The sequence below is a fragment of the Myotis nattereri genome, assembly GCF_964212035.1.
Source record: "Myotis nattereri genome assembly, chromosome: 2".
In the NCBI taxonomy this organism is placed as follows: Eukaryota; Metazoa; Chordata; class Mammalia; order Chiroptera; family Vespertilionidae; genus Myotis; species Myotis nattereri.
The window spans coordinates 211860518-211883690 of NC_138076.1; the positions used below are offsets into that span (position 1 = coordinate 211860518).

Sequence of the window (23173 nt, forward strand, 5' to 3'; positions counted from 1 at the left end):
ATAGTTTCAGTTTAAAAAATTTGGCTCTCAAAAGAAATTTCCATCATTGTACTGTTGATATTTGGCCCTGTTGACTAATGAGTTTGCCGACCACTGCTCTAGCATGTTCCAGTGCCCTCACCCCACACTCCGTAATGGCCGAGTCTTACATGTCTTGACACCTGGAAACGTCAGGCCTCTGGCGTTAGTGATTAGTGTTGGCTCTTCACCTTCCATATACATTTTGAGATCACCTCGGCATCGCAGCTCCTACTGGGGTTCCTACCGTTCTTATTGCTAAGATGCAGCTCTCCTTTAAAGGGAATTAGAGAGCCTATTTGTGGGAGACGAGTGTGGCAGCTAGGGGTCGGGAAAATAGTTCCCTTGAAACTGGCCCTGCCCATGAGCTCCCCACCCCCCGCCTCCCGGAAAATACTTGGTATGTCTGACTAGCAGCGAACGGTTTGATGTGTCTTTCCTCAGAATTTTCTTCCTGCATATACTAATATGTGTGCGCTATAATTTATTTAACATAACCGTATCAGAAATCCGTTTTGCCACTTGATTTTTTTTAAACCTAACGGTAAGTCTTGGGCCTCCTTTGTCACCTTCCTCTGCAGAGGCACATGGCCCCAGCACGTGTTTGTACCGTTGTTGTTTGAGCCAGTTCCTACTGAGGGACGTGAGAAGCGTCAGAAGCAGTGCTGCGGGGAGTGTCCTCGCACTGCCTGCACCCACTTCAGGTTGCATCTCTAGGAAGCAGTGATGTTGGGTCAGAGGGTATAAATACTACACCACGAATGGTGTTGACATTTTGCGGTTTTCAAGACGGTGAGGAGAGGGGAGGACCTGACCCTCTGGGCAAGTAACTGCCCCTTTCATCCGCTTGCTTATTTGGGGACGGGATAGATTAAAGAGGCCAAGACAGTACTTTCTTAATGAGGAAGAAGCTTTGGATTCAGTTGAACATATTTAGCAAGTGAGTGAGGCTTTGGCGGCAAGCAGAGGCCCCTGGAAATGGTTTAGGCCTGAGGTCCCCTATCTTCCTCAGTTCATGGCACCCTTTGTGTCTGTAGTTTTTTCGTGTTTTGTCTGGGCTAACGGAAATGCCTAATAATTCTGTGGTTGGTTAGTTAGATACAAATATCTTACAGATATTTATGTTTTAATTTAGTAGCTATTAAAAAATAATACACAAAATTGAAAGGAGAAATTTTTCGTTAACCATAGTTACTTGCCAGTGGGCTGTGTGTGTCTGTTGGCACCGCACACCTTCTTAGACTTCACAGTCAGATTGGATGCCACCACCTTCATTTCTTGTTGTACATCTCCTTTCACTCAGCACTTGCTTTTTATTACAACCCCCAGAAACTCGGCTTTGCAAAGATGTGACATCACCAAAGGAAGGCCGTGCGATCTCGTGTTGAGATTGAACTACCTCCATCTCATGCTGAGCATTGCTGTATTTACCTGAAAAATGTAACATGCAGTTCAGTATACACTTCACATTCTGTGTATTGTTTTTCGATGAAGCTTTCTTTTCACTCATCATCTCCGACAAGTGCAATTCTAGCCAGCCGCTGGAAAACGAAGAGTATAAATGTGGACAGGGAGAACGTCCTTTGCCTTCTCTGTAAAAGGCTTGGGGAAGCAGGAGACAACAAAGGCTAGCAAGAAACTGTGCCAGCCATTCCTATGGACTCATTAACATTAACTCACTTCACTGTCGCAACCATGCCATGAGTTCACTGTGGTGCTTTAGGGTGCCCTTGGCACACTATTTGAGAACCATAAGGTTCTGCCCCTCAGGATATGAACAGTTCTGAGTGTCCTGCCTCCGCTGCTGGGTTTGGCAATTAGCAGATGAGTTATAGGGGAGGAGGCTCCTAGGCCCTGGCTTGGGTAAGCTCTGGTGTCTATAAAATTTAGGGAAATTGTCATAGGGTGATAATGCTAAGAAAATTAAAAGAGCAATAGAAGTTATTTTCTCAATTTCCCTTCTAGAAGCCGTCCTATGGATGACTATTACCCAGGATTTATATTTCTTATTAATTCAAACCACTAAACTGAAACTTCTCCTCCACCCCCACTGAGATTTGTTGTAACTAAGGTTTTTCTTTTCTTTTTAGGGAATTCAGCTTTAAAATGTATTTTAACGTAATGATTTCTAAATGGCTTCTCTGGGTTCCTCTTTCAATGCAACCCAAACAGGCTTATTTCTGCTTCTGCTGGTGAATGACATTTGGTCCATGTCCTCGGTTTCCCCTGAGCAGCCATCAGGCAGGTACTCTCGGGAAACATTGGAGAATTGGAGAGTTTCCAGCTGTTAGAAGGTTCTCCAACTTCAGGGGCCCTGGCATTGCCGCCGGTCCACCCCCAGCCTCCTTGGGAGCCTCGGCGGCTGCTCCGAGGACTACCATTCCAAGCTCAGGTCCAAGCTCAGATTGAGCAAGCGCTCTCCTGAAGGTCAGGAAAAGGTCTTGGGATCCCTTTGCATTTGCTCTCCAGGACCCTTTTCCAGGCACGGTAGTCAGTGAAGAGGAGGAAAGGCATAGTGCCACCTGGCCTCCCGAGTGCCATGCTAATATTCGAGTGTGTCTGTAGAGCAATTTGGCCGGGTCATTTTCTCTCGGATTCAAGCAGCTGTCTCCAGACTCCCATGGAGAGGAGCCGTCTCCTTAGCCATGTTCCTTGAGTGGCGCATTGGCGATGCTATTTCTGATCCTGACATTCAGGTCTTCTGAAGCCGCTATATTAGCTGATGGCTACTTAGAGCCCAGGAAAGGTCAGAACCATCAGACTGAACCAGACAAGGAGACAGCTGCTCCGCTCATGGTGGGGGCCAGGGTAGAAGTGTGACATGCGGGTCTGTGGGCTGGCCTGGTGCCCTCTGTGGGCTCCTGAGCAACCTGTGCATTGTGCCCCCCCCCCGCCCCCCTCCTGCCTTCTGTGCTCATTCAGGTCGGCCTGTATCAGGTGGCTTTATGGGTTAGAAATCATGGGTTTTAGACTGAAGATATCCTCACTTAGAAAACAGCAACCCTAGCCCTGTGGTTCAGTTGGTTGGGTGTCATCCTGTGACCAAAAGGTCACCAGTTCGATTCCCAGTCAGGGCACATGCCCAGGGTTGCAGGTTCTATCCCTGGTGCGGGGAGTGCAGGAGACAGTCGGTCAATGTTTTGCTCTCCACATCCTTGTTTCTCTCTCTCTCTCTCTCTCTCTCTCTCTCTCTCTCTCTCTCTCTCATACTCGCTCTCTCTCCCTCCCCCCTCCCCCTCCTCTCTCTCTAAAAGTCAATAAAAATATATATTTTTTTAAAAACATAAATGACAGAACTTCTGAAACCAAGGATAGACAGCATTATCCCTGTGGTTCTTGTTGCTGGGGCCATGACGTCATTACCCTGCTGGCAGAGGAGAGGCCCAAGGGGCTGGGCTGCTGGCTCTTGAACTGCCCAGCAACGAGGCTTTCAAAGTCTTCCTTGGTCTTTCCTTGAAGGCGGGCCACTGGCCCTAGTTTCAGGGGTGGCATTTACTTTCAGGGTCCCAGCCCTGCCCTTGCTCTTTCCCCAGCCCGCCGCCACCCCGGTGTCACACGTGGTCCTTGTCCTTCCACAGAGCTACTTCCTCAGTCGAGCCCAGAGTCTGTGTGGCCCCGAGCGCAATGCTGTCCCTGACTCGCTGCGCTGGCTCTGCCACCCCCTTGGCCAGAAGTTTTTCATGGAGCGGAGCTGGTCAGTGAAGTCAGCTGCCAAGGAGAGTCTGTACTGTGCCCAGAGGAACCCAGGTGAGAACCCCTGCAGCCACTGTGAACTGGAGAAAGACGAGACCCACCAGCGCGGTGAGGTGACTGTGCCCCGGACACGTGGGGACACAGGATGCCCCAGTCTCGTTTTCCCCGAAGCTTGGTGAGGTCGTGAGCCTGGTCAGCAGCTAAGCTGGGTTTGCAGCTTCTGACAGCCCAAGCCCTGGCTCCGTACATCAATCAGACTGTTGTTGCCCTTGTTCTGGGCGCTTTGGCAACACAGGGACGTGTGGAGTGCTGTTCGCTGGCCTAGGTCCCACTGGAAAGCAGACAGACGTATATGGAGCCATTAGGGAACAATAGGTGACAGGCATCATCACGTGCTCAGAGGGGTGCAGGGACAGGGCTCCAGGCGTCGGGAGAGCTCGCTCACTGTCCCTGGTGTTTGACAGTGATTGGAGTCGACCTGCCAGGCCTCGGAGTGGCAGGGGCTGCATGGGTTGACTCAGACTTGAGTGGCCAGTGGCTTTCTGCTCTCTGTGCTGGTCCCCTCTCTACACTGGGGGTGTGGGGAGAGGGGCATTTCCACAGGGACAGGTGTGTGTGTGTTAAACATTTTGGAGAGGAGGAGCGTCCACTATCTTTTAAAAAAAAATAACTTCACTGCTCAATATGAGAATGGTGCACAGCACCAAAAAGTAAAGACGAAAGCAAAAGCCAACCTACATCTCTCAGCCCCTCTCCCCATCTGCTTTGTCCACACCTGGCCTTTCACTGGCTTTCTTACCTTCCGCAGGCTCTGGGTCTAGAGCTTGTCACCTGGAATGTGTTCATAAGTGTCCTGCCTCCTTGTTCTTGTCAGGTTTAGGCTCACACGTGTGTGTGTGTGAGGGGAGGGGAGGGGAGGGGCTGGTGATGCCCTGCTTTGGGCCTGCGTGGGGGCTTCCAGCTGTCAGTCAGCTGTTGCAAGTGTTGCAGGGCCCCTTATTGATTAATCAGCGCAGCCAAACCGTCGCTGGCCCCAGGTCCTGTGACAAGGCTGTGGAAAGCAGGAGCAGGGTCTTCCTTGTCGTGTCAAGGCAGCGGTCGCCTCCTTTTACTCCTCGGTGGCTTCCTCCTGAGCCTCGGGGAGAACAGTGGCCTCTGAGACTTGGGGCAGCCGTCTGCCTTCCCATTTTCTGTTTTCTGACAAGGCTTGCAGCCACTGGCCTTGAACAGAAGTACTGAGCTCATTGCCAAGGCAACACACACACATGCACACACACGCACACATACATGCACACGTACACACAACCCACCCACAACCATGCATAGTCTTGGGCTCTGCATCTGAGGCTGACACTGCCCCCCGGCTCCTCCTCCCCCGCCCCTCCCCAGCTTCCATGGATGGGATAGCTATAGCTTGAGTTCCTCTCCCCACCGTTTTCTATGTAAAGACAAAATGGGCTCATGGATAAAAATCCACGTAACCCTTCTCCTGGGCTTCCTTTTCTGCAGCCGACCCCGTTGCCCAGGTCCACCAGGCCTTCTGCAGGAACCTGCTGGAGCGAGCGGTGGAGTCCTTGGTGAAGCCTCAGGCCAAGACGAAGGCCGGAGACCAGGAGGAAGAGAGCTGGTAATGTCCGCACGACTGCCCTGCCGTGGCTGTCTGTCCGGGAAGCTCCAGGGCAGCTGTGAGGCCCTCACGTCGGGCCTGTAGGAAATGGAATTCCTCCTTTGTATGTATTCCTCCAACTTGGCCGCTGCCCTTCGCTCCCGGACTGAGTGTGTCACTTTCCCTTTCCTTTCCCCCACCCTCAGCGGAGGAGGCAGTTCTCGGAGCAGGTTGGGGATGTGGTTTCCTTCGGATGGGGAGGGCTGCCCGGTTAGGGGAGAGGAATGGAATGCGGAGAGCTCAGCAGAGGCAGCCGCCTCTGGCCGACATCTTGGGGACCCAGACCTTTACTGAAAGTTATTAATGCTTTCATAGTTCATAAGCACAGTCTTTTTTTCGCAGGGTAGATCATTCTCGTACAAGGAAGGCCCAGGTCCTGACTGAAATGCCCCTGAGTGGGAAGGGGAGGGCATTTCTGCCCCAGAGATCAGAAAAGTTCTGGGAGGTGGTGCCATTTGAATTGGGCCTTGAGGGGAGGAGTCGGGTTTGGGGGCCAGGAAGGAAAGAGAAAGCTCGGCCCGCCTGGCAGGCAGAGGGGAGCTGGTGTCAGTAACATGAGAAGAAGGAAGGCCTGTGGAGAGTGCGAGTGGCGTAGGCGCAGGGCTCAGGCTGTGCCTGGCATGGAGGAGAAGGAGCAGGAGGAGAGCTCAGGCTGTGCCTGGCATGGAGGAGAAGGGGCCAGAAACGGTCACTGGGTCTCAGAGCTGGAGGACTGACCAGCCAGGCTACTAGTGTGGTCCTTGTGTTCATTCTGATGGACGTGGGGCTTTCTTTTCATCCTAGTGAGTTCTCCAGTGCCCTCGAGTACCTGAAATTGCTTAATTCCTTTGTGGACTCTGTGGGGATCGTGACCCCGCCCTTCTCCTGCAGCTCCGTGCTCAAGTCCGCCCTTGGTAAGCATCTTGCAGGGGGGCTTCCCGGGCCCGGGTTGCTTAACCATCCCAGCCTCCCCAGGTGGTTGTGAGTGCACCCCTCGAATCCTTTGGATCTGAGGTTTGTATCTACAGCTCCCCCAAAGCCCTCCCCACAGTTACCCCTGCTGGCAGCATTCTGGGGTCAGGAAATAAGGATTCTCCTAGAAGTGACACGTGAATGTCTTCCCTGGGTCCTGGCTGGCAGGGCAGGTCAGCCACCTTCCCAAACACCCAGAACAGGACAGGCAGCAAGTGGTCCAAGGCCCAGGGGCTGGTGGGGACTCACCTTTCAGACACCTAGTCCCCCACCAAACCCCAGGCTGCCTTGGGTCTGACACTCTCTGATGAAGAGACCTTTCTGTACTGCTCCAGCTCCCCGTGGTCTTGGGTGACACAGGGCAATCGCTGACTGAGTTGGCACCAGGACATTCCTTGTTTCTGTCTGTAAAATGCCAGCAGGATGATGGCACATCAGCTGCCACCTCCTGGGCTTCTGAGGCTGCTGGAAGAAAGGGGGTGTCATGCTCCCTTGTAGTCACTCTCCCTAGGGAAGGAAGGATCACAGAAAACTGGCTGCCCTATGGCAACTGCTGACCTCGTGGCCTGTCTTTATTTCAGAGTTTAGAACACGCTCTTAGGCCTTTTATTTTACATGTCTATTCCACTGGCATCTTGAAATCACTGGTGTCATAAATTTGCAGCTGAGAAAACTAAGCCTCAGAGCAAACGACTTAAAAGGTTCTAACGTGCCAAAACCGGTTTGGCTCAGTGGATAGAGCGTCGGTCTGCGGACTGAAAGGTCCCAGGTTCGATTCCGGTCAAGGGCGTGTACCTTGGTTGCAGGCATATCCCCAGTGGGAGATGTGCAGGAGGCAGCTGATCAATGTTTCTCTCTCATCGATGTTTCTAGCTCTCTATCTCTCTCCCTTCCTCTCTGTAAAAAATCAATAAAATATATTTTAAAAAAAAAAATAAAAAAAAAAAAAAAAAAAAAAAAAAAAAAAAAGGTTCTAACGCAGTGGTTCTCAACCTCTGGCCCTTTAAATACGGTTCCTCATGTTGTGACCCAACCATAAAATTATGTTCGTTGCTACTTCATAACTGTAATGTTGCTACTGTTATGAATCGTAATGTAAATATCTGATATGCAGGATGGTCTTAGGTGACCCCTGTGAAAGGGTCATTCGACCGCCAAAGGGGTCGCGACCCACAGGTTGAGAACCGCTGTTCTAACATGTGCCCAGCCAGGGTTGCTTAGTGGTTGAGCATCAACCTATGAACCAGGAGGTCACAGTTCGATCCCAGTCAGAGTACATGCCCGGGTTGGGGGCTTGATCCCCAGTAGGGGATGTGCAGGAGGCAACCAATCAACGAAAATTTGTGCACTGTGGAGGGGGAGGTCCCTCAGCCCGGTCTGCACCCTCTCGCAGTCCAAGAGTCCTCGGGGGATGTCCGACTGATGGCTTAGGCCCGCTCCCCTCAGACATCCCTGTGGGAGCGCATTGATCACCAGGGGGCAGCTGTGGCCCCGCCCCCATTGCCCCTCTGCCATCATCGTCGCCGTCCCCCGCACCCCCATCACCGTCCCCTCCCTCTGTCCACTGGCACCTGCCTTGGCTGGCTTGGCGCTGCCCACTCGCTGGCCCCGCCCCCTGCTGACCGGTCATTCCACCGTTCAGTCGATTCACATATTAGGCTTTTATTTTATAGGATTTCTTTTTAAAAGGTTCTAACATGATCCTGTTCCTACAGGTACTTTGGAAACACCATTTGTCATGGCTGGCCATTCAGGTGTTTCCAGCTCTTTATTTACAAATAACGCTACGTCTTTGTTAAAACTTTTTTTCTCAATTTTAGGTCAATGTCTTTGTGATAAATTGCCCAAATGGGATTATCAGGTTAATAGGAGTGAACATTTTTAAGACTCTTGATACATATTGCCAAAAGGTGCTGGTGATGCTTGCACCAGAATGTGTGAGGGCAGCCCTGACTGGTGTGGCTGAGTTGGCTGAGCGTCATCCCATGCCTGGGTTGTGGGCTCGAGTCCCAGTAGGGCTTTGCAGGAGGTAGTTGATCAATGTTTCTATCCCTCTCTCTCCATCTCCCTCCCTCCCTCTCTCTCTAAAATCAATAAAAACATTTTAAAAAGAAAAGAAATGTGAGAGTGCAACAGAGGCCCCGGGCCCATCACCGGAAAGGAAAGATGGCACGTGCCAGCCCTGGCTGGTGTCGCTCAGTGGCTAGAGGTCAGCCGGAGCACCAAGGGGTTTCAGGTTCAATTCCTGGTCAATTCCTGTTGCAGGTTTGATCCCCAGCCCCAGTCAGGGCACGAGTGGGAGGCAACCCATTGATGTGTCTCTCTTGCATCAATGTTTCTCTCTTTCTCCCTTCCACTCTCTAGAATTCAATGGGGAAATATCCTTGGGTGAAAATTAACAACAACAAAAAGATTGGCACAGGGGCCTGCAAGTCCCCAGCATGGCCGGCAGTCTGCAGCGACACCTGGCCAGGTGCTGCGTTCCAAAAAAGCTATATAATTTATTTTTTTGGAATAAAGAAACTTTATTCAGTTATTTTGAACCACAATGATAAATTTCTGTGATGTGTATATGGTGTGGGTGGGGGGCAGCTGAAATTTCTTAATTTACCATAGTCCAAAAGAAAGAAAGAAAATTACGACAAAGTCATGAACAGAGAAAACAGGAAACAATGAAAAGTTTTTAAAGTCAAGGTCTAGCTATTCTAAGGATATGATGACTAGCTTTTCATTTGTTTCATTCGTGTATTAATAATGTCTTGGTTGTATAAAAAATATTTTTTGAGTCTGTAGGCGACTTATTTTGCTGTTGCCCAGATTGGTGTTTAATATATGGGTAAAAGCAGTCTGTGCTTAAAAAAAAGAAAGAAAGAGTGGCACATGCCACGTGGGGAAAGGTGCCTCCAGCAGCTGAGAGTCACGGGTCTCTGTGGGTGATGGAGGGACGTTTGGTACCATCCTCTCTTAGGTCCAGACGTCGTCTGTCGTTGGTGGACTTCTGCCATCACTATGGCCATCAGCTGGCTCCAGGGAGATGACACGGCTGTACGTGCTCATTTTACCGAAGTAGAGCGTGTCCCCAAGGCCCTGGAAGTGACCGAGTGAGTAAGCCCCTGTGACCACTTCTCCAGGCTCGCTTGTCTGGGTTAGCGGGAGGGAGTAGGTCTGGGTTGCCATCAGGGTGAAGGGTCAGGCAGTCTGGGGACCAAATGACAGATGGAGAGCTAGTGAGAGGGAGGATGAGGCTGCTTCTCTATCTGGAACCTTCTCCCTAGAAAGCCACTCATCTTGCTCCCCCAGTTCACTCAGGTCTCTGCTCAGATACCACCTTTCCAGAGAGGCCGTCCTTGACCGCTCTTCATCCATGCCCTCTGCTCCCTCTGCGCGGCCTTTCTTCATGGCCCCTGCAGTACCCTCCATTGTGCTTCCCGCGTTTATTGTCCGGCTCCCTCGCTACAAGGGGAGTGCTGGAAGGAGGTGCTGTAGGTGGCAGCCACCCTCACTCAGCTGCCGCTCCAGATCTGGAGCTGGGGCCCTGGAATCTCTCTGGCAGCATTTGAGTCAACAGACCTACGTGTCATGGCAATTTGGGGTGCGGTGGTCACCTGTTCAGGCTCCCCCTCACGCTCCCTCCTTCTTCTCACCGCCCAGGAGCCCCCTGGTGAAGGCCGTCCTCCACACCTGCAGAGCCATGCACGCCTCGCTCCCTGGGAAGGCAGACGTGCAGCAGAGTGCCCTCTGCCACTGTGAGAGGGCCAGCGGTTACCTGTGGAGCAGCCTCAATGTCAGTGGGGCCACCTGCGACCCCACCCTCAATCACGTGAGTGGGGGCTTACTGGCTCCTCTGGAGGTGCCCCACTGTGGTGCGGCTGGTCGAGAGCCAGCGGCTAGGCAAGCAGCGTCCTGCCCCAAAGCAGCTTGTTGGCCCAGGTGGGCTCCCTGCTTAGTCCTGGGGGCAGGCATGCGCCACCTGTACCTTTCCTTCTGGCCGGGACTCTGCATTTGCTCCAGGCAGCTTGCACAACCCCACGTCCATGCAGGCCAGCTTTGGAGTGGCCCCCACCCCTCACTCGCACACAGCACGCTGAGCGCACCGGCCACATCCTCGCGGGCAGCTGTGGTGCATTGTAGTTGCATTGCATGTTCTGGTGGTACCCATGCAATGTTTCCACAGTGCATCACAGAGGCCTGTCCAGCCCTCGAGAGACTTCCCACCTGGCCTTGTTCCAGGACAGGGCCATCCCCGCAGGGCCATGGCGGGAGCGGGAGGGAGGTGTGCACACAGCTGGACGTGCAGCGTTGTGGGAGGAGCGTGGTTTCGCTCCAGAGAGGGAAGGACGAGGTATGTCCTGGAGGGTCAGACTCAGCCCCTCGTAGGAGTTTGGTCCGCGGCAAGCAGGCTGACACTTCTGGCTAGGGGTTGCCAGTGGTCCAGGACATTGGGTGAACCCAGGACAGATGCCAGCCCTACGGGACAGGCATTGTGCAGAATGGGCCCCAGACCAAAGGCCTGTGGGGGGGCCACACCTCATTTGTGTCTTTCATCGGCTGGTCTTCAGGAGAGAACCAGCCTCTGCTGAGTTTGGGGAAGGAGAGAGGCTGCCAGCACCCTTGGGGCTATGTTTCTGGGTGGCAGCTCTGGGTGAGAAAATGGGCCCCGAAGAGGGAGACCCCATCCAGCCTCACAGCTCTCATAGGTGCTCCCTGAGCTGACCCCTTAGAGCCGCCGGGTTTGTTTGAGGGTGGCCTTCTCCTGGAGCTGCCGGGGGTTGGGCTGGGAAGGACCTGGTAAGTGCTGGGACCTCTACTCCAGCAATAGACCCATCACCCGTCTCCTCCCGTGGCCCACCCTGCAGGTGGTCCAGCTGCTGATCTCTGACCTGCTCCTGTCGCTGCGGACAGCACTCTGGCAGAAGCAGGCAGGAGCCAGCCAGGCCCTGGGCGAGACCTACCACGCGTCTGGTGCTGAGCTGGCTGGCTTCCAGCGGGACCTGGGCAGCCTGCGCAGGCTGGCACACAGTTTCTGCCCAGCCTACCGCAAGGTGAGACCCAGCTGCCTGGTGGAGGAGGGCAGATTGGGGCCCCCAGGGCCCAGCACAGCACCAGCATGGAGTCAAGGAGTTGGTCCTTGGGGTGTCACCCAGCTGCCTGTCAAGCACTGGTTTGGGTGCCGAGGGTTGAGCCCCTGCTGTGTGCCTGGCCCTGGAGTGTGGTGAGTAGGCCACACAGGCCACAGACAGGCTGGGGGGGCAGGGCTCCCGGCCCCATCTGGAGTGGGAAGGACACGAGGGGCTCTTTGTGGTCTTCCAGCTGGCACAGTGACAGCCTCCAGAACTGCAGTTACTCCTTCTGAGCCACTGGGCACTTGGGTTCTGCTGCCTAAAGCTCCGCGTAGCGTCCGCTCCTGGTGTCCCCAGGGTCTGACCTGTCCCAGTTGTTGGCCTGGGCCTCCTGGACTCATCATTCCCTTGAATGTTTTACTTGTACTGCTGATTAGAGTAATGCCATCTACATAGTTTTGCCTGGATTATTTTCAAAAAGTTCAGGTCCAGGGGAAGGGCTCTGAGTGTGGCCGCCCTCGCCCAAGGATGCTGGCCACCGTGCAGCGAGCGAGGACACAGCAGGCAAACGCAATCATCAGAGAGCTACCTTCTGGAAACAGTGTGTCCCAAGGTTCGGCCGCCCTCTGGCCTGCTCAGGGCACGGCTGGCCTGAGGCCCCCCTTACAGCACCATTGCCATCCTGCCCCAGCCACACTGGGACCCTTCCGTGGCTCCCCACTGCCTCTGGGCGGCACTCGGGACCCCCACACACACTGAGATAGTGAGGCACAAAAGAGTTTAAGAAATTAGAGACCTAGGCCTGTCCTGCACCCCCAGCTCATGACTCATTTATAGAAGAGTTGCAGACTTCCACCTGGGAACCTTCTGGATGCGAAATAGGACCCTGGACCTCCTGGTACCAGCCCAGCTGTACCCCTAAGCCCCTCCTGTCCCTGTCTCACCGGTCCTATTTTCAAGCTGGAGGCAGCCTCCACGGATTTCAGGCTTCACCAGTCACTTGTCTTCCAAGCCCAGAGGCGAGATGGCGCTGTCTTGGTCACTGGTCGCCTTTGCCCCTCTCACTCCTCTCGCTCTTGCCCTCGCCTGCTGGCCTGTGCTGTGCCCCTTGTTCCTGCCACTCCTCCAGGTCTCTGGCTTGTATTGGGTCAGAGTGAGGACAACGAGGTTGCTCTCAAGGGGTGAGCAGGGCAAGGTAGTGTGGAGAGACGGAGTGTTATCAGGTGGCAGATGAGACGCTGCCGGGAATGGCACCTGTACCTACTGGGCACAGACTAGAGAGGCCTGAGGCTCCACCGTCCCCGCCCCCTAGGTGTTCCTGCACGAGGCCACCGTGCGCCTGATGGCCGGAGCCAGCCCCGCCCGCACTCACCGGCTGCTGGAGCACAGCCTGCGGCGGCGCACTGCGCAGGGCACGAAGCACGGTGAGCCCAGCGCCCCCGCCCCAGCCGGAGGCCTGCTGTGGGCCCTGCCTGAGGGAGGCGCCCGCCCAGCACTGCCCTCAGCAGTGTCCTCAGGGGTGGTGTGTGGAGGAGAGGAGCCCAAAGCCTGACGTGGTGGGGTAGCCTCAGGAGTGGGGAGGGGGGCTGGGGGGATGTCCCAGTGCAGGAGCCGGGGTGGCAGCATGGGCCCTGGAGCCAGATTCACGGCTCCTTCTCAGCGCCAATGATAATAGCCGAGTGATGCCGGCCAAGTTCATCTCATCTCGCCTGTCAGCTAGGGACCCGCCTCCCTAGGCCGCGTGAGGATGAGGAAATGAGTCCGCATCAGGCCCTGGAGTAGCACCTGCATCTTAGTGGGCTCTCAGCGAGCAGCTCCAACATCTGTCCCTCGTTTTCACAGGAGAGGTGGACGCCTGGCCCGGCCAGCGAGAGCGGGCCACTGCCATCCTGCTGGCCTGCCGCCACCTTCCCCTCTCCTTCCTCTCCTCCCCGGGCCAGCGGGCAGTGCTGCTGGCTGAGGCCGCCCGCACCCTGGAGAAGGTGGGTGACCGGCGCTCCTCCAACGACTGCCAGCAGATGATCGTCAAGCTGGGGGGTGGCACCGCCATCGCCGCCTCCTGACCACTGGGCCCTGCCCACCTCGGCCCACTGCCTCTGTCAGCCTCCCTCTCTCTCCTCTCTCTAGCTCTGTCTCTCCTTCCTCTCTCTCCCTCTCCCTCCTCTCTCTCCCTCTCTCTCTCCCTCTCCCTCCTCGATCTCAGTCTCTCTCTCCCTCCTCCCTTTGGGGGCCGGGGGATGAGCCTTGTCTTCTGAGGTGTCACCTGCCAAGGCTGTGGGGCCACCTCAGGCTAGTGAACCCCTGAGCAAAGCCCTGGGGAGCTGATGTGGGAGACGCGGGTGGTCCAGGGCCCAGTGGCCCTGAGAGGAAGGACGGCAGGAAGTGGGGGACCCTGACTTTAAGCAGCAGGAGGCGCTCCAGGCGGCCCAGCCGGTCTGTGCCCTCCCAGTCCCAGGATTGTTTCTCCGTCTCCCCCTCCCTGCTTCCTGTTTTTATCAGGCTTTCCCTCTGGGGGGACACGGTGTCTGGGCACCAGAGCACTTCACCCTTGGCACGGTGCCCAGCACGCACTCTCCCCTTTTTTATACAAATGTTTTTATATCAGTGTGCTTGGGTTTGCCGTGCTTCAGGACTAAGTTGCTGTGGCATCTTTATTTCTCTCCCTGGGTCTGCGTTCCCTCCCCTGTGCCTGACAAAGCCAGTTCATTGTTTTCTCTTTATTACACAGGACAGCCAGGGAGGAGGGGAGCCCAGCCCTGGGGAGGCGGTAGGGAGGCAGGGGGCAAGCCTGGGGATGGATGAAATAATGTCGGCATTATTTTTTAATTTTTTTAAAAATAAATGGTATCTTATTTAATTGTTCTGTTCCTTCCCATTCCCCCAACCCCCTGGGATTTCAGCCCAAGCTCAGGGTAGGCCCAGGGACTGGGAGAGATGAAGCCACCACTGGGACTGGGGAAGGGTCTTCAGCGTGGGTTCTCAGCTCCCTCCCATCCAACTCCTACTTCCATGGTCTGTTTTTATCCCTCATTCCTCACCTGAAAATAAGCCAGTGTGGTAGGGAAGGGACCAGCCCTCAGTGACAAGCCCCTTTCTGGGATGGGCACCAGGAATGAGGCCCCTGCCTTGATGGGGGTCCTGGGAGGAAAAGTGGTCTCACTTTTCTGGGTTCCCTGGCTTGGTGCCTCCTCTGAGGTGGTTTCTCCGGGGCCTGAGGACTGCTGGGCACCCCAGAGCCTGCTGGGGTGCGGAGAGGAGCTGTCCTGTCTCCCTCCCTGTGCTTCCCATCCCCTCAGGTTGGTTGGGACGGGGAGGGGGCAGGGGCCTGGCACAGGTTGGGGCATGCACACAGCGGGGCCACCCTGACATAAGTGCGGGTCAGCCTGGACTGTGCCCACTTCCTTTCTCTTGCCCCCCTCCCCTCCCACTGTAATGTATGGCCCTTGTGTCACATGTATATACTGTGCCTTTTCTCATTGTTTAGGGGTGGGAGGGCGTGGTTTTTCACTGAAAGGGGGATACACCGATGGCAGCCTTGATGTGGAATCGTTCACCATGTCCTGGATGCAGGTTATTCAATAAACACCGATTGGTACCACCCAGCATGAGGTGTGTGAGGGTCTGTAGTGTGACCGCTGTGGTGACCAGCCAGCCGGCTGCATGGCTTGGCCTCCAGTGGGCCAGGGACTGAGGACGCCCCTCCCTTGGTGCTGAGCGCTTCCTTCGCCCACCCTTGCACCTGGCCCTCCTTCCACACTGGCCGCCTGGCACACACTCCACGGCTGGGACAGGCCTGCTCATTGCGTCCAGGACAGAGCTGGCTGGTTGGCTGACAGCAGCAGTTCTTGGGGATTTGGGGTGCTAGGCCCTATGTTCACCCCTCTCACATACACCTCTCCCTTACTGGGTGGCTGCCCCTCCGTTTCCCATCCTCCCTAGGGGCAGTGAGACTGAGGAGACACACGGGCCCACAAGTCACATCCAAGTCCAGCTCCTCTAATCCCGCTGGGTCACCTTGGGTGGCCTCAGCCTCCACTTGCATGCAGAATGGGATGACATCCCTGCCTTCGGCTACAGTCCCCATAGGTTTGTTAGCTGGTTTGAAAGTGTCAGTTTACGGTAGGCACCTTGTGAGGCTGGTGAGGGGCCAGACCACAGGGAGTGGTGGGGGCAGGAGAGCTGAGCCCATTGGAGGTGGAGTGCTGTGCGGTAATGAGCCTGGGCCTGAAGCTCATGGTCACCCGGCCTGGCTGAGAAATGGGCCCAGGCCCTCAGCTCTCTCAGCCACTGTCTTCTCTGAAGCAGTCACAGCAGGCCACACTGTCCCAAGGGGAGGAGGGGCCCAGCTGCAGCTGGTCCCTGCCCACAGTTCTCAAAGCAGCATTCCCACTGGTGGTCGTGCCCATGGCCACACCCTGGCCCCTGGGATGGAGGTCCAGGGTCCTCGGGACCTCGAAGGAGCAGAGTTAGAGGCCGTCTCCCCCAGCACAGCCAGGGCCTGTCCCCAGGTGGGTGATCGTGGGTGGCCGATGTGCCCAAGAACCTGGTCCTTTTCTGTGGTTCTGGGCTGGCTACATGACTCAGTACCCACCCCACCTCCCCTGGCTCCACACAGCTCAGGAGAGGCCCTGGAGCACCCCACCCCCACTCTGGGCTGAGGGTGTGAAGCTGTCGGGACTCGCAGCCCTCGGGGCCCTCGCAGCGGGCAGGACATGGGCTCCAGGCTCTGCTCTTGGGGCTTCTGGGCCTTGGTTTCCTCAACAGCCTTTAGATGAGGTGGACCAGCTGCAGGGGAAGAGCTGCTGGGTTTGGCGCCTCAGGGCAGCCCAGCCAGTGGGAGGGGGTCTGAGGCTGCCTGCACCCTGGGGCCCCTCTCCACCAACACATGCTCATAGCCTCCCCTCCTCCGACCGCCCACCGCCTGCCGTGCCACCATCGGGCCGCAGTGGCAGAGAATATGGAGGAGCCAGAAACGGGTCAGCTGGGGGGCCTTGGCAAGCTACTTAGGTCTCAGAACCTCAAGTTTTCCTTATTGTAAGGCCCTACGCCCACGAGCTTCTGTGAGATCGGAATGGAAGAAACGGCAACAAACGGGGGCCATTTCTATTCAAACAGTATCCCATGCCTAGGGTACACAGAGGGCAAAGGCCCAACTGGGTGGCTTTGTTGAGGTCACACAAGGCCCACAGCCCAACCCTCAGCCTCCCCAATAGTACCTGTCACAGAAAGCCGATGCGTGCAGGCTACTGGCACTGCCCTGGGCCACAGCCAGGTGCCTGGAGCCTGCCTGGCAGGAAAGGGGAGAGCTGGCAGTGCCAAGCATGTGTGGTGTGAGCACCCCTGTGGGGGCACTGCCAGGGCTCAGGGTCCAGCATCACCATCCCCTTTCCCTCCAGAGCAGCTACTGGGCGGAGGCTCTGCCACCCTGAGCACCAGCTGTCCACCGGGCCCACTGCCCACACCCATTAGGGGGGTGGCTCTGGGCCAAGCTGACCAAGTGGCCTGCAGGCCAGGGGCCGGCCCAGCGCCAGACGATGTCAATGAAGATCAGCCTGGCTCGGCCAACTCAAGCTGTAGAGTGGGTGGTCGCTGGAGGGGGTGCTCACCTTCAGTCAGGGGCATGGACCCTCCAGCCCTCACCTGTGCAGGAGCCTCAAGATGGCTAATTGCCTCTCCCCTGGGCCCACTGGTGGCATTCAGCCCTTACCACCTCCTCCAGCCACTTCTCGCGGCTCCTAGAACCCCCTCTCCCCCACAGCTCTGGGGAACAGTCCTCTGCTCTTGCATATGCTGTGCCCTCTGCCCGCACTGCCGTCTGTCCAGTCAGTGACCAGTACCTGCCATCAGCCCCTCTCAGAGCCAAGCTGGGGCTCCTTTATTCTCAGGGATGGGAACCACAGAAAAGGGTTTATTTACATGCGAACCGGCGCCCTAGGACGCCCAGGACAGGCCCTTTCTTAGCCCCACAGGCTCCAAGGCCCCCAGTCCAGCCTGGGCAGGCGGAAGGGCTGGACTTAGGTGGAGGGCGCCCCTAGCCCCCGACCAGGCTGATGGCGGATCCTTGGTAGAGGGAATGCTTCGAAGAACCAGCAGCCCCGTCTTCATACGGTGACCTCTGCTTTGCTGTTGGTGCTCAGGTGTCCACGAACCGCGCAACTGTACAGGCCAGGGGGCTGCGGGCGGAAGGCCTTGGGCAGCTTCTCCACGCGCCGGGGGTGGCCGGACCGCCGGGGGGCAGGGGCGGCCTGAGCCACCAGGTGGCCGCGGGGAGATGGCCGAGCCGGGCGGCCGGTGGTCCAGGCCTTGCCGTGGTCCGTCGGGGCGGGGCCGGCGTGGGGCGCGTAGCCGGGCGGGGCCCAGGGGCAGGCGTCGAGCAGCGCGGACAGGTCCTCGGGGGGCCGCGGGGGCCGCGCCGGAAGGGTCAGCGGGGCGGGGGCGGGCGCCGGGAAGTGCGGGTAGAAGTCCTGCGGGGCGGCCTCTGTAGGGACAGAGCGGGGGTTGGGGGCGGGGCCTGCCGCGGGGGCGGGGCCGGGAGGGGCGGTCTGATGCGCGGCTTCCCACGCCTGGGGTCGGGACGCCTGGGGTCGGGACGCCTGGGTCCGGATGCCTGGGGTGGGGATGCCGCAGGGGTCGCCGCCGGCTTGCGGATCAGGGCGTGGGGTGCGCCCGAGGCCCAGCGCCATGCGGAAGCTGCTGACCCGAAAGGCTGGGATCTTTGCGACCCGGTGGGCCCGGCGCTCCTCGCACAACCTCGGCCACTCACCTGAGGCCTTGAACGTGGCTGCCTTGAGGGTGGCGTACTTGGCGTAGTCCGGCTGCAGCGTCAGGCTGCCGCTGCCCTGCAGCCGCGGGCCGCGCCGGGGCCCCGGGGTCGCCGACCCCAGGGGCACGTGGGTGTGGCGTTTCTTGTCTAGAGCGGGAAGGGGGCAGATGAGACTCAGCCCGCTGACCGGGGACACACTACCCTCTCCCACAGCCTCTCCCAGCAGCAGTTCAGCTGGATGGCCATTTGGGTGAGACAAAGCGGAACCTGCCTTCGTGGCAGAATCTCCAGCGCCGGTAACAGGGTCTGGCTTATAGTAACATGCATAGCAGCCAGTCCTGAGTGGGTGCCGATCTAATGGGCGACTCGCCAGCATGTTAGCTTGAGCCAGGCAGAGGCCCCCAGACCCGCTCCTGGTGCCTGATGGCGATGGAGGGGGTGTCAGGATTAGAACCCACAGAGCGGGGGGCGGGGCAAGGGGTGCAGTCAAGCCCGACTCTACAATCAGAGGCCAAGAGGGAAGCTTCAGCCTGGAGGGAAAGGCGTGCAGGAAGCCCTAGACCAGTGGTTCTCAACCTTCTGGCCCTTTAAATACAGTCCCTCATGTTGTGACCCAGCCATAAAATTATTTTCGTTGCTACTTCGTAACTGTAATGTTGCTACTGTTATGAATCGTCATGTAAATATCTGATATGCAGGGTGGTCTTAGGCGACCCCTGTGAAAGGGTCGTTCGAACGCCAAAGGCGTCGTGACCCACAGGTTGAGAACCGCTGCCCTAGACCCTGGCCAGGCAGACCCCAGGGTGCTGAGCCTGGAACCACAGCGGAGCCAGGGATCCCTGAATCAATCGGGAACCTTCCTCACAGAGTCCTTGAGGCTGGAGGTTGCAGGACCCCTGGGGGTGGGGGTAGGGAAGGGGGTTCTCGCCACCAAGGAGAGCTGACCAGTTTGCCCAGCTCCCACTCACACACCTACAGAGGCCGCAGCTCATTTCCATTTGGAAGCAGCTTGCTCTGAGCCTCTTCCTCCGGCACACCCTTCCCTGGCTCCCAGGCCCATGTCAGATGAGGGAGGCCTGCGCTGTCCGTCATCACATGCCCGCCCACCAGCCTACTCACCTGTGCTGTTGTGGGGGGAGCCTCGGGGGAGGCCATCGCCCATCTGCACCTGGACACAGCTGCCCAGAGGTGGGCCCAGAGGCGGGGGCAGTGGCTCCTGGGGGCCTGGCTGCTTCAGAAGTTCCGTCAGTGTCCTGTGGGGAGAGGGTGAGGAGAAGCTTGCGGGGAGCACAGGCCTCCCAGCCTCCAGCTGCCCCATCGGCCAGGCCCTGCCTATCACAGGCCAGCCCCCACCACCACTGCCTCACCGTGCGGCTCTGGGCAGCTCTTTCAGCCTCTCTGGCCCTCCCTTCTCCCTGTGATTGACCTTACACTCTAGTTTCCACTGCCAGGCACCACCTGTGGCCCCAACACGGCCACCTCACAGAGCACTGAAATGAGGCCATGGATAACCAGGGCCACCTTGTCTTCCAAGCCCTCCCTGCCCCCTTCCTGGAGTCCACTCTCCAAAACCCTCCAAATGAGCCTCCTGTCCCAACACAAGTTCTATGAGCCGACCAGTCTCCTGGACCTTGCTCCCCCGGCTGCTGCTGCCCACAATACCCTTTCCTCCATCTCCTCCCATAAAACCGCCCATTCTTCAAACCTGGCCAGAAGGCCTCTTCCAGGAAGCCTAAAGCCGGCCTACCTAACTCCCCTCCTGCGGCAGGGGCTTCTGCTGGGTCCTGGGACAGAGCTGCCAGCACCGGCATGGAGGACAGACAGAAGGGAAGGGCAGTCAGGAGGTGTCCCTGTGGCTGCCCAGCATCAAAGGCTGTGTGACCTTGGGCAGTGGCCTCCCTGGGTACCAGGACATCCAGCCCCACCCCAGCTGTGACAGCATCTAACTTAGCCTTCCCAGCAGACAGCCAGACCCAGCCTTCAGCCCAGCTGCTTCAGCGCCCGGAACCCATGATTTTCTCCTAGCTCCGTCTGACCCTCCTTCTGGGGTTGGGCCTCAAGTGACTGGTTTGTGAAGAAGCACACTGGGGTGGGACCCCTGGGGCAGGGCAGTTCGGCTGCAGCGTGGCAGGTCTGAAAGCCCACGCCTACCTGAGCTGACCTTCATGCCCCGCCCACGCCTCGGCTGCCCACCCGTGTTCTCTCATCTCTTGACAAACACCCCTCAGCCAGCTCTCCCAGACACCTGAGCAATCCCCATGCCTTTAGGCCTTTGCACAAACTTTCTCTAGGGACGGACTCCAGCTCCCCTCCAAGCCCTCTGCGAAACCTTCCCTACCAACCATCAGCCTCACCAGGCAGAATTACGGGTGAGACTTGGGGGTGGGCGTGGGGGGCAGGAGGGGGCAGAGCACAGGGATTCACAACACACCACCCATGAGTTCAAGTTGGGTTCCAGGTCTCCCCAGAGGAGAAAAGGGAGTCGGGGCACATGGGGGCCTGCAGCTCAAAGAGGAAAGGACTGCCCGGCCACAGCGCACATTAGGGCTGGGCCAGCTCTTCCTGAAGTTCCCCGGACCTGCTTCCCGATGGAGGAGGTTCAAGGTGAACATGTCAGGAGGCTGCCCCGGCCACCCCATCTATCCCATCTTAGCCCTCTGTTCCTGCTGCCCACTCTGGTCAAGGACATGCTCCATCTCTCCCCTCACCCAGCAGGAGGGACTCCAAGCTCCGGAGGCCCAGGCCCTGCCCCTGCAGCATCCGGGACCCAGGCCGAGAGCCCCCACATCACAAAGGCAGCACAGACACAGAGGCCAGGGTCCCAGGCAGCCCCAGCTCTGCCCTGCAGCCATCTGGGAGTCCTGGGCTCAATGGTCTGAGGACAGGAGGTCCAGGGGAGTGCGGCCGAAGCGCTCTCCTCTGTCCCTGAGGCCTCGGAGAGGGAAGCATCCACAGCTGGCTCACCCAGGCACAGAGGCCTCTCTCTACTGTCACTTCTAAATACCAGGCTGTCACCTGCGGTGTCAGGAGCCTACGTGCCCAGGGAGACAGGACCGGAGTGAGGAGGGCCAAGGACCAGGACAAGAGGGTGGCTGGGGGCGGGCGTGCGAGTGTGGGGTGTGCTGAGGGCTCCAGGCTCAGAATCCCCGAGTCCCTGAGTGAGGAAAGAAACCTGGAACCTGCACGTCCCACTTGACACAGAGCTCAGCACCCAGCCTGCACTTGTCTAGGCCTCCCACGCGGCCATCCCCTTTCTGCACCAGGGGACCCTCGCCTGTGGGTACTGAGTGGGGTGAGTTGGGGGCCTTCTGAAACCCCAGGGAAAGGTCAAGCCTGAGTCACAGTTATGGGAGGGCAGGGAAGGGGGTGGAAGGAGGGAGGGAGAAGTGAGGGGAGAAGCTGGAGAGCCAAGGGAGGTGCAGAACAGTCCTCCCGCTCCATTCCCTCAGGGCCCAAGACACCCAACGGGACATGAGCCACGCCTCCACTCCGCTAATGGGGCTCGGACCCCAGACCTCCTCCCCTGGGCGCGGAAATGGTGCCCCCTGTCGGGCGACCGGCCTTCCCCGCCCACACGCGGGAGGCGGCCCAGCACCCAGCTCTGCCGGAAGGTCAAGGGGAGACAGGGCGGTATCAGCTGTCTCCCTCCGTGAAGTGCGGGGTGGAGGAAACAGAGACAGACCGAGACGGGGATGGAGACCCGGAGGAAGAGGACCCGGGTTCGAGGGAGGCGCGAAGGATGGAGGGTGGCGAGGGGGCGCCCCGGGCAGGCAGGGCCGCCCGGCGGGAGGGGCGCGCTCACCTGGTCACCGTGCGCCGCGCGCGCGGGCTGTGCGCCCTCTCCAGGCCCAGGCGCACCCCGATGCCCGTCAGCACCAGCAGCGCGGCGACGCCGCACACCGCGTAGACGGCCGTGTGGCTGCGCTCGCGGCCCGGGTCCCGGTGCGCGGCGGTGTCGCGGGCGCGCGCGGGCGGCCGGCCGGTCTGCACCCAGGCCGGCGTGTCGTAGTTGGAGCAGCGGCTCTGGTCCAGGCGCCGCGGCCCGTCGTGGCAGCAGAAGCGGTAGCCGCACGTGCCGCAGCAGAAGTTGTAGGCGCCGGAGCTGCAGTTGAAGGGCGGGTCCCACTGGCCCATCACGTCGTAGTAGCCGCGGCAGCGGTCGCCGCGGGCCGGGGCCGCCGTGCCGGGAGCCGCGGGCTCCGGAGCCTCGGGGGCCCCCGCGCGGCCCGACGGCGGCCGCGCCAGCAGCAGCCACAGCCCGAACGCCAGCCGGAGCCCCGGGCCGTGGCCCCCGCGCGGCCCCCGCACCCCGGCCCGCTCCATCGGGCCCGCTCCTTCGGCTACAACGCCCCTCGCATGGCGCGCGCCGCGGCCGCCGGGATCGCGGGGGGCCGGCTGCCTCCTCGACCGTCTGTCGCCTCCGAGCACCCCCGGCCCGCGTGGGCTCCACCTGCTCTCGGGCCGGTGAGCGTCCTCCGCCCGGGCTCACCTCGGACCCGAGGCGGCCGGTCGGCGCCCCGGGACGTCCCCGGGCCGGGAGCCGGGTCGCCACCTGCGCGCGGGCCGAGCCTCGCCCCAAAGCGGGGGTGCGGGCGGGCCTGGCGGGGGCGGCGGGCCGCCTGACGGAGCCCTTCCCGCCGCCCGCTCCGCTGCCCGCGCTCTGGCTGCGGCTGCGGCTGCGGCTCCGGCTCCGGCTCCGGCTCGGCGGGCTGGGCGGGCGGGGGAGGAGGGAGCGCGGGAAGGAGGGCGGGAGGGAGCGAGCGGATCCGGGGAGGAGCGCGGCGCCGCCAGGGGCGGGAGGGGCGCGGGGCCCGCGGGGCCGGGACGCCCCCCGGGACCCCTCCCGCATCATTCCCCGCAGCTGGGCGCTCCCGGGACTCGGGGCTGTGGCTGCGGACACGGCCCGCCGCGCGCGCCTGCGTCTCCCAGGTGAGCGGACGGAGCAGCCGCGGGAGAGGCGGTCATTGCCGCCCGCCGCCCCTCCGCCGCGTCCTCGTCCCTCCGTCCGTTCCGATCGGGACC

General features: G+C 58.9%; 2 protein-coding genes across 3 annotated transcripts in view; one reads left to right on the plus strand and one right to left on the minus strand.

Moving 5' to 3' along the window:
* The window catches only part of SREBF2 (sterol regulatory element binding transcription factor 2), a 49364-nt gene extending 34372 nt beyond the window's left edge, over positions 1 to 14992 (plus strand). For both annotated transcript variants that reach the window (XM_081083240.1, XM_081083239.1), the window contains 8 exons: positions 3597 to 3765; positions 5221 to 5338; positions 6161 to 6270; positions 9297 to 9429; positions 9980 to 10148; positions 11185 to 11370; positions 12701 to 12812; positions 13231 to 14992. In XM_081083240.1, the coding sequence (XP_080939366.1) occupies positions 3597 to 3765; positions 5221 to 5338; positions 6161 to 6270; positions 9297 to 9429; positions 9980 to 10148; positions 11185 to 11370; positions 12701 to 12812; positions 13231 to 13451 (1218 nt within the window). In that variant the 3' untranslated portion in view covers positions 13452 to 14992. The remainder of the gene's footprint in view (positions 1 to 3596; positions 3766 to 5220; positions 5339 to 6160; positions 6271 to 9296; positions 9430 to 9979; positions 10149 to 11184; positions 11371 to 12700; positions 12813 to 13230) is intronic.
* Positions 14993 to 17200: 2208 nt separating this feature from the next.
* SHISA8 (shisa family member 8) lies at positions 17201 to 22838 on the minus strand. Its single transcript, XM_081084985.1, has 4 exons — positions 21954 to 22838; positions 19271 to 19404; positions 18152 to 18298; positions 17201 to 17866 (listed from the first exon to the last, which is right to left on the minus strand). The coding sequence occupies exons 1-4, from the start codon at positions 22472 to 22474 to the stop codon at positions 17490 to 17492; spliced, it is 1179 nt and encodes a 392-aa protein (XP_080941111.1). The 5' UTR covers positions 22475 to 22838; the 3' UTR covers positions 17201 to 17489.
* Between the last annotated feature and the right edge of the window lie 335 nt (positions 22839 to 23173).